Here is a 20,054-nt window from a genome sequence, read left to right on the forward strand (position 1 = left end):
GTGCTCATCATCTAAAAACATACAGATCTTTCAAAAGTATCACACACTATGGCTGCTACCACAGACTGTGCTGAGGCTCCTTTTCAAAGACCAAACCACTGTTGGAAGCCTCACACCCTGGGAAGGAGCATAGTGACCCATCACCACCCTGATCAGGGCAAACTGGAACCAGCAGACTGCTTTATGCTGGGGGGGCCATGAACTAGGCATGGTCAAGTGTCCTTAGAGTGGCAATGAGACAAATGAGCCTGCAGAGCCTGCCTGCTAACTGCATGATAAAGCAGGGGCTGTTACTCATGGAGACAGGGCATTTTTTTCTGTAAAGAAAGGCTTCCCCTCTGAAAGGAGCAGACCTGGCTCTGTAAATCAGGATGCCCAGGTTCTCTTCCCAGCATCTGACTTGCATCTCCTCTTGGGCTGCATAAAGGCAAATCATCCTTATTACTTCAAATGCCAGGACTGGGGAGAGAAGAAACTATATAAAACATTACTGTACTGAAATTCTTGGAGTCAAGATCAATGAAATTTGCAATCATGAGCAGCTCTTGCATTTTGCAACAGCCCATAAATCAGCACTGTAAAACTACTTACCCGTTCAACCTGAATGAGTTATTGAAAATAAATACAACTATTTTCTTTTTTTTTTTCTTCCTACGTTTCTCTAAAACAATGCCCAGGCCTTGCTTTCTTGGCTTGGGAAGAAGGGACTGTTATTGTTTTACTCTAAGAGCTGTACCTGGAGATTTTGTCTCAGAGCTGGCCTGGCTTCAGGGACACTGTCACAGCAAACAGGTGGTGCTAAGGCTCCCCACGTGCCCTGCCCTGGGGTGCTGCAAGCTCTGAGCTGAACCCCAGACACAGCTGGGAGTGAACAGCTACACCCAGAGCACAGGAGCAGCTGTCAGGGGGAGATCCCAGGCTGTGCCTCCCTCCCAAGGCAAGGACTCCTCCTGGCTGCCAGGGCAAAGCCACCCAGCACGAGCCCGAGGGTCAGCAAGTACTGCCATGACCCACCACTGAGAGCAGAGATGGCAGGAGCACCACAGGCTGCAGCAGAATGTCCTTAGCACATAAAACACCGAGCACAGAAACTGCAGTGCTTTGCACAGCCTCCCTCCCCGCTGTGCCATGCTGACAGTCACACTGCTATTTCTACATTTTGGGGTGTTTTGCTCCCAAGATAGCCAGGCTCTGCCTGATATAATGTGTGAGAACGGCAGGGCACCCCTCACACACACCTTTGTGAGCCTCCTCCTCCTCCTCCTCAGCTGTGACAGTGCTCTCCTCCCTGTGACAACAGCAACCTTTGCTGTGGTGGCACTCCTGCAGCAGACCCAGCAGATGGGGCAGCATGTCCACACACATCCATTAAGTAGAGGGGATACTCACATTATTATTGCTATAATTTTATTTGCATCCAACAGCTCCCCAGAACATTTTGTGCTCTTTCCACTATTTTAAGGTCTACAGGTTATTCAGAGCCTACTTGCTGCTAACATCAGCATGCAACTACTTGTGTGTCAGTCTAAACTGGAGATAGCCTGAATAAATGGCATAACTGACCCTTCATTGGCATAAAGCAGTCCCACTAGGAAAAAAAAATAGATATGCACACATTGATATATGCTGATTCCAGCAACAATGTGATTTGAGGGAGCACTGCAGAAAAAGGATGCAAGGATCCAGTTCTAATTGTGAGAAACAGCACTAACTTCCATGGTGCTGTGCCCATTTGTAGCAACTCACACTTGTTTTCACTGGCTAAGCCTCAGAAATTACTTTCTTCTCTCTTGAAATGTTTCCTGCACAAAACATCTGCTGGAGTTAAGAGCAGCTCCTGATTAAATCATCTGGGATCAGCATTCATGCTGTGACTCCAGAGGTTCCCTAACAAATGGAAACTAGTGAGAAGATGGAGCTATATCCAACTCCACCTCTCTTCTAGGATGCAGCAAATGGAGCTCTACACATACACCTGAGGGACACAGTAAAATTCTCTAAAAATACACCATCCCACAAATGCACCTTCCTAGGAATGCCTCTGCAAAATGATTTTGAAAGAAGCCACCTTGTCCTCAGTATCAATCAAGAGCACTGCAGCTCCCTTGACCCCTCTTACTGCTGAATGCTCTGCAATTGCACAGTGAGCCCATGACCCACAACACCTACCTGGGACAGACAACGAGGGAAAAAGGCAAGAAATGGTCCTGTTTGCAGAGCCCTGCTTAGGAAATGTGGTGAGGATCATACAGGCTGCATGGTGGAAGGAAACACCTACAGTAAAAGCAGGGCAACCCCTGATGAATGGGAGAAATTATGCTTCTGACTCCATGGATATCAGAAGGCTAATTAATGACTTTATTATGCTGTATTATTCTATACTATATTACACTACATGTAAACTGAATCTGCACAAGCACTCAGCTGCACAGAATCTTGTGACTGCCGGCCGACAGTCCCAACACACACTCTGGATTCAGTGGGTCAATGAATCAAAACACTCACACCAGAATCCAATTACTAATTCCCTCCAGGTAAATAATCTTCTACAATGCATTCCATTTGTGAACAGGAGGAGCAGCAATTGAGATAAGAATTGTTTTTTCTTTCTCTGAGGTTCCTCGCTGTGATTTCCAGAAATATCCTTGAGAAGTTGTGCCTTGCTTTTCTCTGTGAAGAGAAATGAAGCCACAAACATCCATCTCCAGAACTGGAAGACAAAGTGCAGGCAGGGCAGAAGAGTGATGATAAAGATTCCCACCTTGATTTCATGTGCCTTGAGGGGGCCTTCCTTGCATGCAGACAGGGACCCTGCAGTGGCAGCAGGACACAAAGCCATCAGTGCTGCCAGATTAATGATCCCTGTTCCTCACACCACTTCAGCTGCAGCATCAGATGGGGCTGTACTATCATAGGATGATTTGGTTGGAAGGAACCTTAAAAATCACCCAGTTCCAACACCCTTGCTGTAGGTGCAGGGACATCTCCCTCTAGACCACATTTCTTAGTGACCCATTTAACCTGGCCTTGAACACTTCCAGAGATAGCTCATCCACAGCTTTTCTGGGTATCCTCTTCCAGTGCCTCACCACCCCCACAGCAAAGAATTTCTTCCTAATATCAAGGAAGAAGAAAGCTTCTCCTTAAGCTTCTCCCTAAGTTTAAGGTCATCCTCCCCTGTCCATCACTACACACCCTTGTGAGAAGTCCTTGTGCAGCTTTCTGTACTGGAAGGGCTCTAAGGGCTCCTCAGAGCCATTTCTTTTCCAGGCTGAGCAGCCCCAACTCCCTCAGCCTGTCTTCATAGGAGAGGTGCTCAGCTCTCAGATCAACTTCATGCCCTCCTCTGAACTCATTCCAAGTGATTCATGTCCTTTGTATGCTGGGGATCCCAGAGCTGAACTCAGCACTGCAGATGGGGTCTCACCAGAACAGAATAGAGGGGCAGAATCACCTCCCTTGACCTCCTGGCCACACTTCTTTTGTTGTGACCCATGACACAGTTGGTTTTTTGGGGCTGCCAAGTCATATCCCAACAGCTTCCTACTTTCTTCATCTGTCCCTGCTGCATTACCTTAAAGCAAAGCTGGTATGAGTCAGCCTGTACCCAGGGGGCACAGCAAGGCCAGCCTGTTATGATGCACGGATCAGCATCAATAAGGCAGAAAAAGCTGATCACACAAAGCAATTAAGCAAGAATTAATCATTACTACCCTTAAAAAAAATCTCCTCACCACCATCTTTCAAGCTCAGTCGGTGAGAAGGAAGGAGAGGAAGCCAGGCTGAATGGAGAAGCCGTGCTGTGAGCACAGGAGGCACCAGCTGTGGCCAGCACCATGTGTGGGTGAATCTCCTATTTATGTCAGTGCCAGGAGCACCCACTCTCCCCACTGTGTCTGCATTCTTCCTTTTACACCCTGCACGAGACCACCCCTGGCTGTTCCCTGGCTGTGTTCTCTGCTCAGCAGCGTCCCATCTGACCACACAACAGGGTAGAAGAATAGAAGCATAGAACAAAACAAATGAGAAGCTCTGCCCTTAACTGGGAGAAGAGGCACAAACCAAACACGCTGAGATGGGTGGGAATGACGCAGAAGTTGGGTTAGGCCCAGCCAAGATCAGTTGGCTCTCACCATTTGCTTTCACTACTTCTGCAGCAGTGACGGTGGCCACAGAACACCTAGAAACTGGTTGTAGCTAAATGCTGCCTTGGAGGCTCAGCCTAGAGGCTGTGCCAACTCTGCAGAAATTTGTAATCTCACTTCCAGTGGAAATGCATCCAAAGAGGCCTCTCATAACCCCACTGCCTTCCTCCCACAGCCTCTCCAGTAGAGCAAGGAGGTGGAAGTGGTCCTGGCACAAACCTCCTACACAGCCCAACCCCATCCATGTAGCTCTGCTGTGATGGCATTGGTGACATGGTTTTACACTTCTCCCAAGTTCCATCATATTCATGCTGTGTTGCCACTGAGCTGTGATGCCCCCACAGAAGCCTCACATCTGGATGCTGCACACTAGGATGGAGTCTCTCTCTCTCCCCCCAAGTGTTTTTATCATTTGAATAGGTAGGACAGCTCAGAAAAGAAGAAGGAAAAGGACCTTCTGCTCAGTTTTGAAAAGCACCTGTACATGGCAGTTGATTAACTTTAGACCCTGAATGTCTAATTTAAACAGGTGTGAAAACCTGCCTCTGCCAAAGTCATGGAAAACAAGCTGACTGCATAAACCATTGACTTCAGGGGAAGCAGCCAAAGCAAGACATCCAAAAAAACTGTGATTCTGTAATGGAGCCCAGAGCTTCTGACTCTGGATCTCCTTATCTCATCAAGCACAGCCTGTAACACTGGGTAGTCCTTATTTGTGTCTCTTAGAACTCCTCCACAGTGAGCACTGTGACTTCACTCTCTATCTGTGCACAAAGCTGTTTACTGCATGTGGCAGAGTATTTTGGTTACCCCCAGCAACTGGGCCAAAAAAAAAAACCAAAAAAAATTTATATTCAGATTTCTCTAGCAAGCTTGACATATTTTTCTGGAGGCTTTCTTTAAATTTGAGATCAAAACGATAAAGGTAGGGGCATGAACTGCTTCCCTGAAGGATAAGAAGAGCAAACAGCTACTTTCCATGCCATTTCATTGAGAAAATTTATGTGTGAAGAAAAGCAGAGCAGCATAGGAAGAGGAGAGGTACAGGAAATGGAACACCCCATTGCAAAGTAGGAGAGGCAGCATGAAAAGGGGGTTTATCTGATCAGCATCACTGCTGAGCTGTCCTTAAGCTGGCAGAGGCTCTTGCGTGCCTGGGACACCACACTGGGACGTGACAAGGTCCAGGCTAAACTCCTGGCTCTGCCAACAGGCTTGCTTAGCTAAACCCAAGCAGCCCAGTCACTGCACTTAGCCAGGTGCTCTGTTGCCTGCTTTAAAATACACTCAGCAATTCTCCCCTGCCCATCCCACAGGGATGTCTGCATTACAAAGATGCTGCAGCAGCTGTCCTTGGACAAGGATGGGAACCAAACAAACACAGCAGGCAGCAAAATGCACTACGAGGGTCTAAGAGTCCAGCAGAGCCACCTGGGTGCCACAAAACCTCTGACAGTGAGAGCACAGCCCTGTGACTGTGACAGGGGGACAGGACAGCTCCCTGATGCCCTGTTTGATACACACACAGGAGCAAAGGTGACTGTTCAATGCTGTATCAGCAACACAGCCAGAAAGGGCTGCTTTCCTCCACACACTGCTGCACTTCAATGCAGAGAGGTCACCCCATGATGCCTGCACAGAGCTCACCCCTCACAACCCGTTTCCTCAGCTGACAAGAAGCAGACCTGAGGTTTTATCTCCTCAGTGGGCACAGCTCTGGCTGGTGTGGAGAGAGGCTGGCAGCTGTGGGGACACATCTGCACCCAGGTCAGCTCTGCTCCACGGGTTTTATCTCCATCCACTCCAGGGCTGTGCAGCTTGCAACACCCTCAGTGTCAATGACTTCATGCCCCCAAGTGCCATAAACTTCTACAACCACAGTAGCTCACAGATGGGTATGGATGGTTATAAAATCACGTCCTAAATTAGGACAGCAAGAAGCTGAGATTGGAAGAGTAGGAGGAAGTCAGGAAATCCCAGGAGATGATGGTGGGGGAGGGATTTAGTCTCTTTAGAAAACAATAATGCAGTTTAATCTGTTTTTCTTTTGACTTTACACACTAAAATAAGCTTCTCAGCTTCTGGGGCTGTCACAAATCATAAGGAAAATAAGGCGACTGGAACCCCATCAGTAGAGTAAGAGCCATGTAGTAATAATCCTGAGGAGCTGCACAGGGCTTTCCATCTTCAAAGTGTTTTACAGACAGTAATTTATTAATCTGCAAATTTCCCCTGGCCAAAAGCAACTGTTCTCTCTCTCTGCTAAGCATGAGATCCACAGTGCAGTTCAGCACTCGGGAGAGACAGTGCAGGCAGTGGCTCTGACCTCTGGAGCTAGACCTCTGTTTCTTTCTCACTGCAACAAGAGCTCCTGGCTGCTCCAACCACCACCTGAACCCAAAAGCATTGATGACATCAATAGCCATCAAAAACCAAAGTAGCTGAAAGCCTCTGATATGGGGGAGTGTAAACAGACATGTTCACAATCCAGCAAATAACAGCAAAGCCTGAAATAAAGCTCCCAGGAGAGAAATTCCTGGCTGCCTTCCAGCCACTGCCTGCCATGCTGGGGTATCATTCTGGCCCAGTCCTGGGCTCATCCTACCACACAGCCTGTCTGATAGCCCCCAAGGGAGCTACAGAGGCATTTCCTATGCACACATGATGATTCCCCCCACCAAAGGGCTATTTATGCACAGCAGGGACCTGCTCAAACTACGTGGGTCCATTAGATAATCAGCATGAGGCTGCTCCTCCTCTCCTGGCAGCAATATTCTGCTTTTGCAATCCCCTAAGATAGTACTCCCAACCATGGTCATCTCCCCAGCCCTCATGCTACAAAAGCTCCTGGAGGGTGAGAGAGCAGCCTGGTTAGCAGAGAGGGAAAAGTTGAACAAGAAGCACAATTACAGCCTGATCTTATTTATAAGTTGGTATCTAACACTGGCCAGCTTTGTTCAGAAACAAGGAGACAACTTCATTCTGCATTCATAGTGGCTGTTACGTTCTTTGTCTGAGAAGTTTTTCATCTCTTGTAAGCCAGTGTATATTTATATGACTTCAGCAGTGCCAAAGAAACTATTGTACAACCAGACCCAGGTCCATGGGTTTTTGTTATCCTTCCCTGGCTATCAGAACATTTGGGTTCACTAAGCATCCTACAACATGAGTCCCATCTTGAGGATGGCTTAGTTAGGCCGGGAAAGCAGAAAACCTTGACTACCACTAGACACTGACCCAAAGGTGATGAGTGATGCACTCGTGCACTCCACGCACTGCTGGTCAGGATATTGTCAAGAGCAGGAGAAGATTTGCCCACATGTTCAGCGTGAGCAAACAGAAGACTCAGGCACCAGTTCAGTCTCAGGCTCTGCATCTTTTACTCTACACTACTCAGATCACATTTATTCCCCTGTACAGCTTGCACCTCCCTTTCAGCAACTGATTTTGTTTCAGCACCAGCCTCCATACGCAGCAGAAACAGCAGAGCCCAGAGAACAGATGTTTAGAGCCACAGTGCTGTAGGCAAAATCTGGAGGGGAAATAAAGTTTGTGGGTTTGTCTCTCCAGTAGGAAGCAGGGGGAAGAGTAATGCTAAAGCTTTCTGACACACTGCCAGAGAGACTGACAGCCACGGTGGCTTAACTGGATGGAAAGGCCACTTGCAGCCAGAGCAATGCTGGTATTTTAGAGCTGAAATTTAGCAAGTGATGGTTCCTCACCTCCTCTGTAAGCTCACAAAACTTGGGACTCAGCAGAGCTGGTACCCCTGGCTTGGGCAGTCCCTGGTCAGTATTGCTGACCAGATTGCTCCACTGGGAAGGATGGCAGAGGCAGGAAAAGGGGCAGCAAACCACAAGACAACTCCTGTCCCTGCCTCCAGCCTTCCTCAGTCCAGCTTGGGCTGCAGAGAGAGCTGGTCCCAACAATACAGCATTACATGACTTAATGCTCAAAGCACAGAAAGGCACTCAGCTGAAATGAGAAATCCCTACCAAGCCACATATGTTAAATATCCCAGGAACCAGGGTACCCAGTGAGAGCTACCCATCTCCAAGGCCCTGCTTGATGTTTGGTGACCACCAGGGCAGCTGTAGACTGTGCACAGCCCTTCTGCATTCACTCCAGATAAGCTCAGCTCTGCTCCCCCCACCTACACACCCTGCTCCAAGAAGGAAAAGCAAGCCCAAATGCTGAAACATTTCCAGAACAAGGCCACCCTACCATACTGCTGTGTATTTATGACTTTGCAAGGGTGAAACGAGCTCCAGTCTCCTTTTGGTGCCAGTCCCAGGAAACCCTGCAGTGAAACAGAGGGCTGCACAGACGGCTGCCCCTCCATCCAAGTACAAACAGCCATCCAAGCCCATCATGAATAACAAAGGACATCCTGACAGCCCAAACCAGTTTATGAAGTCTGTGGCACAAAAAGGAAGCTTTGAACTGAAGAGTGGATCTGACACCCACAGACCTGCAGGAAATTAAATGCATACACTGCAGTGGAATTGCAGGAGAAGTGTTATTTTAACTGATCACGTGTCTCACGTATTGAGGCTTGACTTACATTCTTGCAGCACTCTACAAGGGTTCTGGCCACCCTTTACAACAAATCTCTGCTAAAGGAGGTATGTTTAAAAAGTACTAAATGCCCTGCAGAAATGCATGGAAGGTTCTGGTTCTGCCAGATCAACTGGCACAAGCCTGTGTGATCCAAATGCCAGGGTGCTCATTTCTGAAATCAGCTTCTTCCCAGCCAACTGTGTTAGCTTCTAGAGCTGCTCTAACATTTCCTGGGCAATCCTGATTCAATTGCACCTACCTCTCATTTCTGCAAAATCCCAAGATGACTGCACGTGGGGTGTTGTAATGCTGCCTCAGCAGGAGGAGGATGTTGCGTTGGTGGAGAGCAGAACAGCTCGTCCAGAAGCACAAGCAAAGCAGGGATTTTCCCAGCCAGCAGCTGAGATCCATGTCCCTGGGCCCCTCCTTCCCCACACACTCCTACTGCCTAGGGCTCACTGGAGAAGACCTAGGCCATGTATTCTTTCTCCTTTGCTGTTTCCCCTGTTAGCCAGGATGGGACATCCCCCACTAAAGATCACAGCCTACTGTGAGTGCCTGCAGCCCTTGGGCAGCCCAAGGGAAAAAAACCTCCCAGGCTTCAGCCTCTGCAATGAACACTGCACTGAGATGAACCTTGCTGAAGTGCACGTTGAGAGTCTGGCCCACAATAATTCAGTGTGGTCCAAGAGAGAATGACAGAAGAGCTGTTCATCTGCTCGGGGTAAATTGTAACTGCTTGTCTGCCAGCATCGCAGAGGGACAAGAGTTCATGGGGGGACTCGTCAAACCCCTGTACAGCCCTTATTTCTGAGCATCTCCCCCCATAAAACCAGCTCCTGTTCTTTCCTCCCTCCCCCTTTCCACTTGCCTCCTGCAAATCATGCTGTCTCCTTCCACCCCCAAATAGGAAGTCCGGAGCCGAGACATGCACAATCTGCCTCTTCACAAGAGCTGGGCTGAACGAGTGCCAGAGGAGCTGCGAGCATGACAACATATTTCCTGTCAGGAAAGTGACTCAGTGAGACTGGTATCAGAGCTCCTCTTACTCTAGAAGTTCCCCTCTCCCCTTGCATTGCTAAGGCATGAGTCAGAATTGGAGAGCTGAATCTCAGTCCTCTCTGGATCCAACCAGGGATAGCAGAGTTCAGGTTCAAGCCTGGGTCCTTCCTGCAGCTCAGGGACAAGGCAGCTCCATGGGCCAAGCCCTGGATTCACCCCTCACAGAAGGGCAACAATGATACTGACAAAAGGGACAGCTGGAGTTTGAAAGCACTTTTAGTGGAGGTGCTGTTGCTATTTGCTCATGCACCTCTTCATACCACACTGGTCATCTCTACACAGAGCACTGTACAACAGCCCCCCAGAACCAACATTGTGTCCATGCATTTTACTAAAGTATTTTATACACAACCATTTAATCCAGAAACACTGCAAATGCTCAAAACTCACTGCAGACAGTTTCCTTCTCTGCACGGGAAGTGGGAAGGTCCATCACATGCCATGTCCTTACCTGAGCCTCTGCTGAGGGCAACCATGGAGAGCCAGAGGGAAACCAGCAGGACACTGACCATCTTCATCCTGGGAGACAAAGCACACAGACCTGGTTATCTGACACTGTTTTACCTCTGCAGGCCATTTTTAAACTCTGTGTGTTTATTCCTCCATTCACCCTGTGATCCTTTAATTCTGACACATCCCTGTTTTATTTCATTAAGATTCCTCAAGGACGGCACCCTCATGGCAGCCTCACTCTGCCTGCAGGCAGCTTGCCAAGCCTGGGAGGTGATGGCTCTGAAGAGGACAGCCCAGCTCATTGACCTAAGTCACCAGAATGGGCTATATCAGGAGCACAAGGAGTCAAATGGATGTTTGCAGGCTACCAATCCCAAGCTCTGACTCCCAAAAGAAGGTCCTTTGCAAAGACCTCCTTCTGGTCATCTCTAAGAACAAGTGCAGAGAGCGCTCGCAGTGGCTGTGGCACACCTGCACTGAATGTGTGTCTGACACTGACAGGACAGGCACACCAGAGCAGTCCCAACTGGCAAGGTGTGCTGTCAGTGGCCTGCAAAGGGGCCAGCTGCCAGAGCCTGCTTCAGCCTGCTCCTCCAGGCAGTGGAGGCAAGACAGGGCCTCACCAGCCCTTCCCAGCCAAACCCTCCTTGGAACTCGCAGGAGTAAACAAACACCAGGTTTGTACACTTTTCAGAAAGGATCTAAACAAAGGCCTGTACTTTCTAAGCAGCGGTGATAAGCAAAAAACAATCCCAAACTTTTCCATTCCCACTACAGAACACAATTTTCTGTAATTTGAGATAAATGTACACTGCCAGAGTTTCACTGGCTGCCCACTCCAGTATCTGGCATTCAGCTCTCAGAGCTGCTCACTCACTGGAATTAAATATCCCTCTGTTTCTAGGTTTTTCAGGATGCAATTTATAAGCTGGTAGTCATGAAAACTGACATCTACTAGATGCTCTCATTAAAGGGGTTAAGGTCACATTTGATATTCCTGTGTGCTGTCAGATCACAAAGGGAGAAGAGATGGTTAAAAGGCTGAACTTCATCAAAGCATCTCAGCTCTGCCAGGCAGATGCAGTAATGAGCATGGTGATACTGTCAGGAATGTGCTCATGAGATGACAGAGAAACCTGCTCCATCAGGGTGTGTTAAAAGTGTGGGGGGAGAAGCCACAGAGCTCCCTTAAACATCTCCCTCAAAAACCTGTCCAGAATATATGCAGTACACAGAAGGGCTTTGAGCATAGGCAGAGAACACCTAAGACTGCACAGATTGCAGAGATTAACAAGAATGGGACACGTGAACTGCACTACTCAAAGCCCAGCAGCGGATATTGAATCCTTCCTTTTCAGGGCTTACATCTGAAAAGCCTTTGTGCGATGCCTTCCCTCTGCTGGGCTCATCTCAAAGAGACAAAGGAAATCTGAAGCATGCCTGTTCTTCCCTGCACAGTCCATGGAAAGGGCTGCACACTGCCTCAGAAGCCATCAGGCTTTCAAGAATGGTCAAGAAGCAAGGAAGGAAGTGAGGGTTTTTTTCCCCTGGGGTCCAGCTGAGAGGGCTGATCATCTCCTACCACTTCTTCCAAATTGAAATGCCAGCTCCTTATCAAACCTCTCTCTATTGCCACCTACAACCAGCTCCCAATGTTACTTAAGACTCCATAGGGAAGAAACAATATTAAGTACTCCCACCCCTTGGAAATGCTGAAGAAAGATAAAATATTTTTATGCCATCAGATTGGACAGAGAGATCCAACATGCTGCACTCCTGGTAGGAATTAAGGAACTTTTGGTAATTGAGATGTTTGAAGAGAGGGGGTATAAAGAGTGGCAGGGAATCATTCCCATAATCAAGATCCCTCATGGTTCCTTCCCTCTCCATTTGTCATTAGCTAAATGCACAGTGTGTCCTAACTCACCCTTATTTTCCAGCGACTCTCTCCTGCCTTTTGCACAAATCAGACTGAATTCAGCCCTGAAGCAAGCAGGAACCACTATGGACTTTGGATGAGTTTCCCTTGTATTGAGCAAGGCCATTTGCGTGGCCTGAGGCCAAAATAAACTACTACATTTCACTGGGTGATACATGAACTCTGCAGTGAGCTAATATTTACATCCATTAGCTGTGCTCACAGGAACGTGCTCCTTTCAACTCTCACAGGTTCCCATGAGCAAGGTATCCAAGATTTCCATGCTCTGCCTACTAGTAGGAAAATCCTTTTTTTCTTGCTCTACCCAGCTATAAAATCAGGAGCCTTACACACAGAGTGATTTACTTCTGGTTCATTCCAGGCTTTCCAGAGATCTTATCAGTGGAGACAGACAGACACAGAGCCTGTCAGATTACAGCAATTTCTCCATTACAGAGAAGGGACACAGCTGACCACAGCCCTGGCTGCTCCACTCTACACAAATGCAAAGGACCATGGAAGGGACAGGCACAGAGTCAAGGGCTGGTCAAGGGGAGGCATCACACCCCTCCTGGATGCCCTGACCATGCCAGAATTTGCCAGCCCAGCCCTGTTCCTGTGGCACGTATTACTCAAAAATACTCCAAAACCCAAATAGCCCCAAACCTGTGATATCCCCCCAAATAAAAAAGTCTTCCCACAGCAGTCCTGTGGTGACACAGGACACGAGTATTGCATCCTGCTGCAGAGAGGGGTGGGTTTTGCAATGCCCTTAAGAACCTGACACCACAGCACTACAACCCACCCTGGTCCTGCCAGAAACAGAAGAGTTTTCTCAACCTTTCCCAGCAACCTGCCTCTGTGTTTTGTGACAGGACAGAGCATGTTGCCATTTTTCCTGCCTGTGATGCAATTCCAGCGGTGTCTGACGAACTTCTTGTGCAATTCTGTAGAACTGCCCCAAACACCAGCTTCTGTGGCTGCAACCGAAGGAGCCAGAGGCCAGGGAGGGCAAACCCAGGCTGCAGCAGAAGGCATCTCCCAGCTGCATCCACCCAGTGCAAATAAAAGGAAAAGGAGAATAAAATCAGTGAGCAGGAGAGCTTACCAGCTCAGAAATCACACTGCAGCTAGAGAGCAGGCAATCAGAGCAGCCAGGAGGCAGCTGGAGAGCTCTGATACATCCTCAGCACTCCAGGAACTTCTCACGAGACCAACAGACTCTGAGGTGCTCTTAATGTCTCCATAAATTAACATTTTAATAATAATTCATAGAGCGGTTAGGGAAAATGATCCGTCACAGCCCTTGCTAGAATTTCTTTTAAGGAACTTAACTTGAACTGTTCACTTTGTTTCAAATCAGAAATTGTTCCCTTTTCCTTCCAGAGCACTTTTTACTACCAACTTTCACCTTCTGTCTACTGAGGAGGAAAGAAAAGTGGGGTCGGGGGAAGCACGATCATGGAAGTGTCTCATGCTCTTAACATCAAAAGGGGTGGAAAGTCTGATTTTTTTCATTTTATACTGGTCACAAGTGGCTTTTCTGTCAGAAAAATACATGAATATTTTTATTTAAAACACCTTTTAATAAAACACCCTTGCCAAAGAGACCTCAGCAAGGCATCATTCCCTCCTGCCTTTAGCAGCACGGACTCTGCAAAGCCCACGCACTCTACCAGCAATTATAAAACCAAAGACAGATGTCAAGTAATTAACAAAGAGAACTGCACTCAAAGTAACTACTGCACACCTATTCTCAAAGACACTGTACCAATTCTACAGAACAATGCTGCATTTTTGAGGAAAAATGCCTTTGTCCCTCCTAACCAGAAGCCTCTAGGCAGAGCTGATAGGTTTTTTGCTTTTCATGGAGAAGTCACACTACAGCCTGCAGAACAAAAGCGCCCTTCAGAACCTTGCCACTAAGTGCTCTGACTGAAAGGGAGTATAAAATAAAGCAGTTTCTGAAAGAGGAAATAAATAATTTCAGCCAAAGCACGCTTTGCATAGTATTTTCTCTCTGTAATTCTGTCCCGACTCAAAAGCATTTGAGAGCCCCCAAAAATGGGACACAGACATGGGAAGGTTGGCAAAATCCAGAGTGGGCTAGCTTGGGAAATGCTTTGGTTCTATGCCACAAGGACTTGGAGATAGAGGTCAATTGATGGGCTCAGAGCAGGGCTGGGGCTCAGGAAAGGGGCTCAGCTCTCTGCTCCCAGTCACAGGGTGCCCACGAGCCCTGGGTCCCTGCATCAGCCCACTGCAGCATTGCAGAAGGCTGCTCAATGAGTCTGCTGGGCTCCCTTATGGGGAAAAATAGATGCACAGTTCAAGTAAATTCAAAGAATCCAAAAGGCAGACAAAGGGCAGCCTGAAAAAGCAGCTGCAGAAAAGTAACAGCAAAAACACTAATGGAAAATGGGAAAAGGCCCTTCAGCCCCCCAGGAAACACTTTTGCTTTTCAGTATGTTCAGGGGTAAGTCAGACAAAAGGAGGAATTACTGTAGCATAAATCATCTTGGTGCCACTTAGCCTGCACAGCGTCTCCCTGACCCTGCATCTCCTCCAGAGGCCACGGGGGCACTGCCTGGCACTGCCCTTTGCTGTGGTGCCCATGGTCCCACTGTGTCCTGCACAGAGCTGGCCAGTGCCAGGGACAGCGTCCAGAGGAACAGAATGTGACCCCTGGGCAGAAAGACAGGCCATGGCTTTTGGGAGTCCAGCCTTTACTGCCCAGGAGGAATAACCACATTGATGACCATTGTAATCCCCAGACAGCTGCCAGGAAGGGAGCAGGGAGGAATCCAGAGCAGTTTGATGATGAGCACCCAGAGCAGCTGGCAGCACTCTCCCTGCTCTCGTGCACGCCACGCCACGCTCAGCACTTCAAACACAGCACAGTGACCAGAGGGCCCCAGCGCTGTCCTTGGATAAAACATTCACATCCCTCCTGAGGGCAGGGAGCCCAAGCTGTCTCAGCAGCAGCTCCCAAACAGCCAGGCACATCTCAGCAGGGATCAAGCAGAGCTGAAACCTGCCCTGCAATCAGGGACATCACAGGAGCCATAAGTGTGACCCAGTCACTGCATCTACTGGTGGCACACCTAAGGGACCTGCAAAATCAGTGCTGGAGTCCCACCTGTGCCAGGGCAGCTGCTCTCACCAGGCCATCGCCTGCCTGACATCACAGCAGGCTGAGAGGAATTTGTTCTGAAATATTTCTATTACAAAACTAATTCATGTCATCAGAACCACAGGAAATGCTGAAATTTGGGCAGCCTGAAAGCTTTTCACCAGCTAGAATCACAGCAGATATTACAGACCTGCTTTTGCAGAGGGGAACAAGAATTGAACTAGTGGGGGTCAGATGGAAAGTTGCCCTGGTGAGAGGTGTCTCCTGTCACCAGCACAAAGGATTTTCTGCCTTGCTAGGCCAGCCCTGGCCACTGGCACACAGCTTTACAGCCACAGCTACTGAGCACCCTGGAGGACAAAAATACCAAACCAAAACCAAACACACAACAAGAAAATCTGGGAATAGTCTTCTTCACCAGTGGCTCAGCCAGCTCAGGACATGACACCAGGCATCCAAGGTGGGGCTCCCTTTGCCTGTCACCCACCACGGCCCCTCCCTGGCTTCCTGCCTGCACATCCAGGCCAAGGGCTGCAGCCTGATGGCTTTTTAATAAAGACATTTTACAAGATCCCCAACATGGGGATGAACAAGCTCAGCACTGATGCTCCAGAGTCACCGTGGGAGGTGATCCCAAGCTATTTCTCCTTCAACAGAGCAGCACAAATTGCAGAAGCAAGGCTGCCCTTCCAGGAGCACCAAGGGCTCCCCAGGGCAGAGCTGGCAGCAGCCTCCCCCCTCAAGCTCAGAGGCTTGGGAAAAAGTGTGGAGACTTTCATTCACAGTGAGTCATTCCTGGGAGCTTCCTTGGTAGTGCAAGATTTGCCAGTGCCAATGTTTGGGACATGGAGGTGAGATTTCCAGGCAGGGAATTTGTGATTTGCTATTGGCACTTACATACCATCTCCTGGCATCCTTTTGGCTCAGCAGATTTAATGCTAACAATGAGAATTCAGAGGAAGAAGGGTTTTTTTCACCCTGACAAAAGAAAGAAGTGTAATCTAGGCATGTGGAGAGAAGTGGAATGGGGGCTTGAAAATGTACCTGAATAAATTTGTAATCCCCTGCTTCCCTTTGCAGTTCTCCTGGGGTCCTCTCAGGACCTGGAGAAGCAGAAATGCTACAGATTTTGCACACTGCTCTGCTGGAGTCCAGGGTGCCACTGAGTATGCTCTGCCACCAATTTAGCAGGCAGAGCACACTACACTTCATGCAGCCAAAATAAACGAGCTCTCTGTCACCTCTACAAAATATGCACACCTGGACAAGTCAAATAAGCAGCTAGGACTATTGCCTGGAGATCTGTGGAGTGGGCTGGAGAGGGGCAAGCAGAGCCACAGCTGTAAAATCAAACAGCATGGATTACAAATGGATCCACGCTGGCCACTGAGCAGTTCAAACACTGAGCTACAAGAGCACTTCTGTGCTCAAGCAAAAGGTATCCAGCTAAGATAGTCTACTTTTCATGTGTGAATAGCCAGGGAATGAAAAGTTTCCAACCGTGCTTCAAAGAGAGCTGAGATCTTCCATGAAGGCAGACACAATGCTTCTATTTTGGACAGTTGTGTTATAGTGAAGGGAGAGTTCTGAGAAACACACACAATATTGTGCTGCCACAAATAAACTGAGAAAAACCAATCTTTGCACAGAAAAAAAGGAAATCTGCAATCAGTGTGGCCCAAAGACCTGAGAAGACCCAAGGAATCCAAAGTGAGATCCCCCCTCAGTGGAAAAATTCCAATTAACTATCATGGAACACTTGGAGACATCTGACAAGAAGCATTTAATTTATACATTCTGCCTCCTGACCTTTTTAATGGTTTTACAATGTGAGCAGCTCCACTTCCCTCCCTGGGAGGTTGCTCCAGTGCCCCAGTGGACACAGCAGCACATGCACACTCTGCATCAGATTGCACAGCAGCAGCCCCAAGCCAGCTCAGCACAAATCTCCAAATCCAGAGAACACAATGCAGATTTGAGCAGGTTTCCAGATGGGCTTAATGCCTTTTTCAGGACAGGCCCAGGACTCTCAAACCCCAGAGCAGCTTTCCCAGGAGGAGTCTCCTTGCAAGCCCAGCCAGAGCCCTGCAGCCCCAGTGCCACAGCAGGGGCTGCACCAGCCCTGCTCAGCACCACCTGCAACAGGCCTGCAGTTCAAAATCACTCCAAGCGTTTTTTCTTAAATTCAAGCCCTTGCTGGCAGCTACATACCTGCTCCTTCACTTCATCTCCTTCCCACTAAGTGCTTGAGCACCAGATTCCCAGGATGGCTGCTCCATATCCAGACAACATCCTTCCCTTCTTGTTCCTCCAGAGAGGGACACAACAGACCAAAATCCTCCAAGCACCACCATGCTCCAGAGCACAACACTGTCTCTCCCTTCCCTTCCCTTCCCAGCAATCTGCTTTCCTGTGGTGCCACAAACCCCTCAGGCAGCTGCAATGTCTCCAGCACTGCCAGGTTTGCCTGTGCTGCTGCCAGTGGGGAAGCCCATCTCTCCCAGAGGAATGATTTCCTCAAGTGACTCTGGGTATCCTGGGATGAGCAAAATATTCAAGGGTAAAAGCCAGCCAGAGGAGTTTTTCTTTTTCAAGTTTGGGCCACACAGCATTTCCACACCTGGTACTTATATTAATCATGTTGATTTAATCCCATTTAAACTTACAAGTCAAAGCAAACAAGAATAAGACATCAAGATGCTTCAATCCCTGTCCTGCAGCTCAGATAGGCTGCTCCAAGTGTGCTTTACACATCAATCAATTTAAAGCAATATAAAAATAGAAAGCCCAGGAGCTACCAGCCGCCCCCAAGACAGCACCTCACTTAAAAGCAGTTCTCTGGAGGTCCTTCCAGCCCTCCACATTCCCAACCCACCCACCTGGTCCTCCTGGGGACTATCAGAGCAGCTTTCTTTTGCATACCTGTCCCCTTCTGGCCAGCATAGTATAGTTCTGCAAAGGGGACTAGAAAAAGCTGTGTACACACAGAAAAAAGGAGGAGAAGAGAAACAAGAGTGAGACAATCCTTCCCCCCCCTGTGATGTGTATTCCTTTTGCTCCCCATGTCTCTAACATTTCCCTCTGCAAATATTTGATTGCACCATCACAGGGAACTTGCTCAGGCTCTGCCTGCACTGGCCCCATCAGTGCATCTTGAAATTCAACCTTCAAAGAACAGCACCCTGAAATTTGAAGTCCAGGAGCCTCCTGTCAGAAAATCTGCTCTGTGACCCACAGCACCCACACAGTGGGAAAGCTGAGATGGAGCTGCAGGCAGCAGTATACTGTGACTGTCATCAATATTAATTATTTGGGGAGAATATGATTGATCTCACAAGGGCAATGAATTCATTTCTCCAGCTGAATGACAAACAAAAGGCAATACACGCACTGCTGACATTTCCAAAGGCTACGAGTGCAGAGACACAAGGAAATGCTGCTCTGCACTAAAGTCCTGCTGCAAAGAGCCAAAAAATCTGAAAAGCCTCTGAAATGTTCATTTCTGAGCACCTTCAATGCCAGAAAGTAGATGCCTTCACATTCTCAAATCTGTGCTGACCCCAGCCCTGGGCTGGCTCCCATCTTTGCACTGAGAGGAAGCAATCCCTGAGTATCTTGGGGAAGTTGGTGTCGTGGTTTGACTCTGGCCCAGTGCCAGGCACCCACAAAAGCTGCTCGCTCACCCTCCCCTCCCGAGCCACAGCTGGGCAGAGGAGAGGAGAAATTAATGAAGGGTTCATGAGTTTAGATAAGGACCAGGAAAAAACACTCCAAGGGCAAAACAGGCTCAGCTTAGAGGTACAAAATGAATTTATTACTAGCAGAGCCAGAAGAGGATAATGAGAAGTAAAAGAAAGCCCTTAAAACAATTTTTTTCCCCCAACCCCTCCCCTCCTTCCCACCAACAGCACAGGGAGACAGGGCCATGCAAAAACCAACACAGCTGGGTTGAGTTTCCCTTCTGCTCTTTGACACTTCATGCCAGCAGCTACAGAGTCATTGCATCTGACAGATAAGGGGGCAAAAAAAAATGCTAAGGGAGCAACATTACCCTCCTGGACTATTCAACAGGGCTGAAAGGCAAGGCACAGCTCCCCTGTGCAATGGGAGGAAGGGAAGACACAGCCAGCCCGGAGAAAAGCGTTTCTGCCTCTCCATGGGGTCAGGACTCTGTGTGTGTGTGTGTGTGTGTGTGAAACCTCCCAAGGATCCAGAGCTAACCAGCTCCCAAAACTCCACACAGCAACATGGGGGAGGACAAGGAAGGAGGAGAAAGGTAAATGCATTGGGGCTATTTTCTCAAGAGAATGGATATGGGGGAAATCCCATCCCAGTCCATTGGGATGTTATTCCAGTGGAGTCTGAGTTCTGTCCTTCAGTCACTCCAACACATCAGCTCAAATCAAATGCAACCAGCACAATTTGCTGGAGTAACACATTTTACAGCAGCACATCTGTGGGATCCAGCAGCACATCTGTGCTCATTCAGAGAGGCTGGGTGCCCTCAAGACCTCCACAGCTTGCCAGCTGGGCAGCAACAGCCTCCTCCCACTACCCACATCCCTTCTTAAAAACAAGGGCTGGAGGTATCTGTGCTTGAAGGAAGAGGGGCTATTTCTCAACAGAACAAATCCAATTATTTGTATTAGAGTGAATTTGCATGCCTCTTACTGACAAATTAAGTATTTTTTTACACATCTCAGAGCTTTGACTCAACAGATTGCTAATAAATTCATGTAGGTGGGGCTCTGGATGTTACTATGGTGGGAGGGAGGTGAGGTTT

General features: G+C 48.4%; 1 protein-coding gene across 4 annotated transcripts in view; it reads right to left on the reverse strand.

Annotated features, from left to right (window-relative positions):
• Window positions 1-20,054, reverse strand: part of IL1RAP (interleukin 1 receptor accessory protein) — a 51,055-nt gene that overhangs the window by 24,540 nt on the left and 6,461 nt on the right. For 3 of the 4 annotated variants that reach the window (XM_054639277.2, XM_077183997.1, XM_077183999.1), the window contains exon 2: window positions 10,219-10,286. In XM_054639277.2, the coding sequence (XP_054495252.2) occupies window positions 10,219-10,285 (67 nt within the window). In that variant the 5' untranslated portion in view covers window position 10,286. Of the gene's footprint in view, window positions 1-9,576; window positions 9,710-10,218; window positions 10,287-20,054 lie in introns of those variants that run through there. The other variant, XM_077183998.1, reaches the window with a different exon arrangement.

Source organism: Agelaius phoeniceus, chromosome 10 (genome assembly GCF_051311805.1).
Source record: "Agelaius phoeniceus isolate bAgePho1 chromosome 10, bAgePho1.hap1, whole genome shotgun sequence".
Taxonomy (NCBI): Eukaryota; Metazoa; Chordata; class Aves; order Passeriformes; family Icteridae; genus Agelaius; species Agelaius phoeniceus.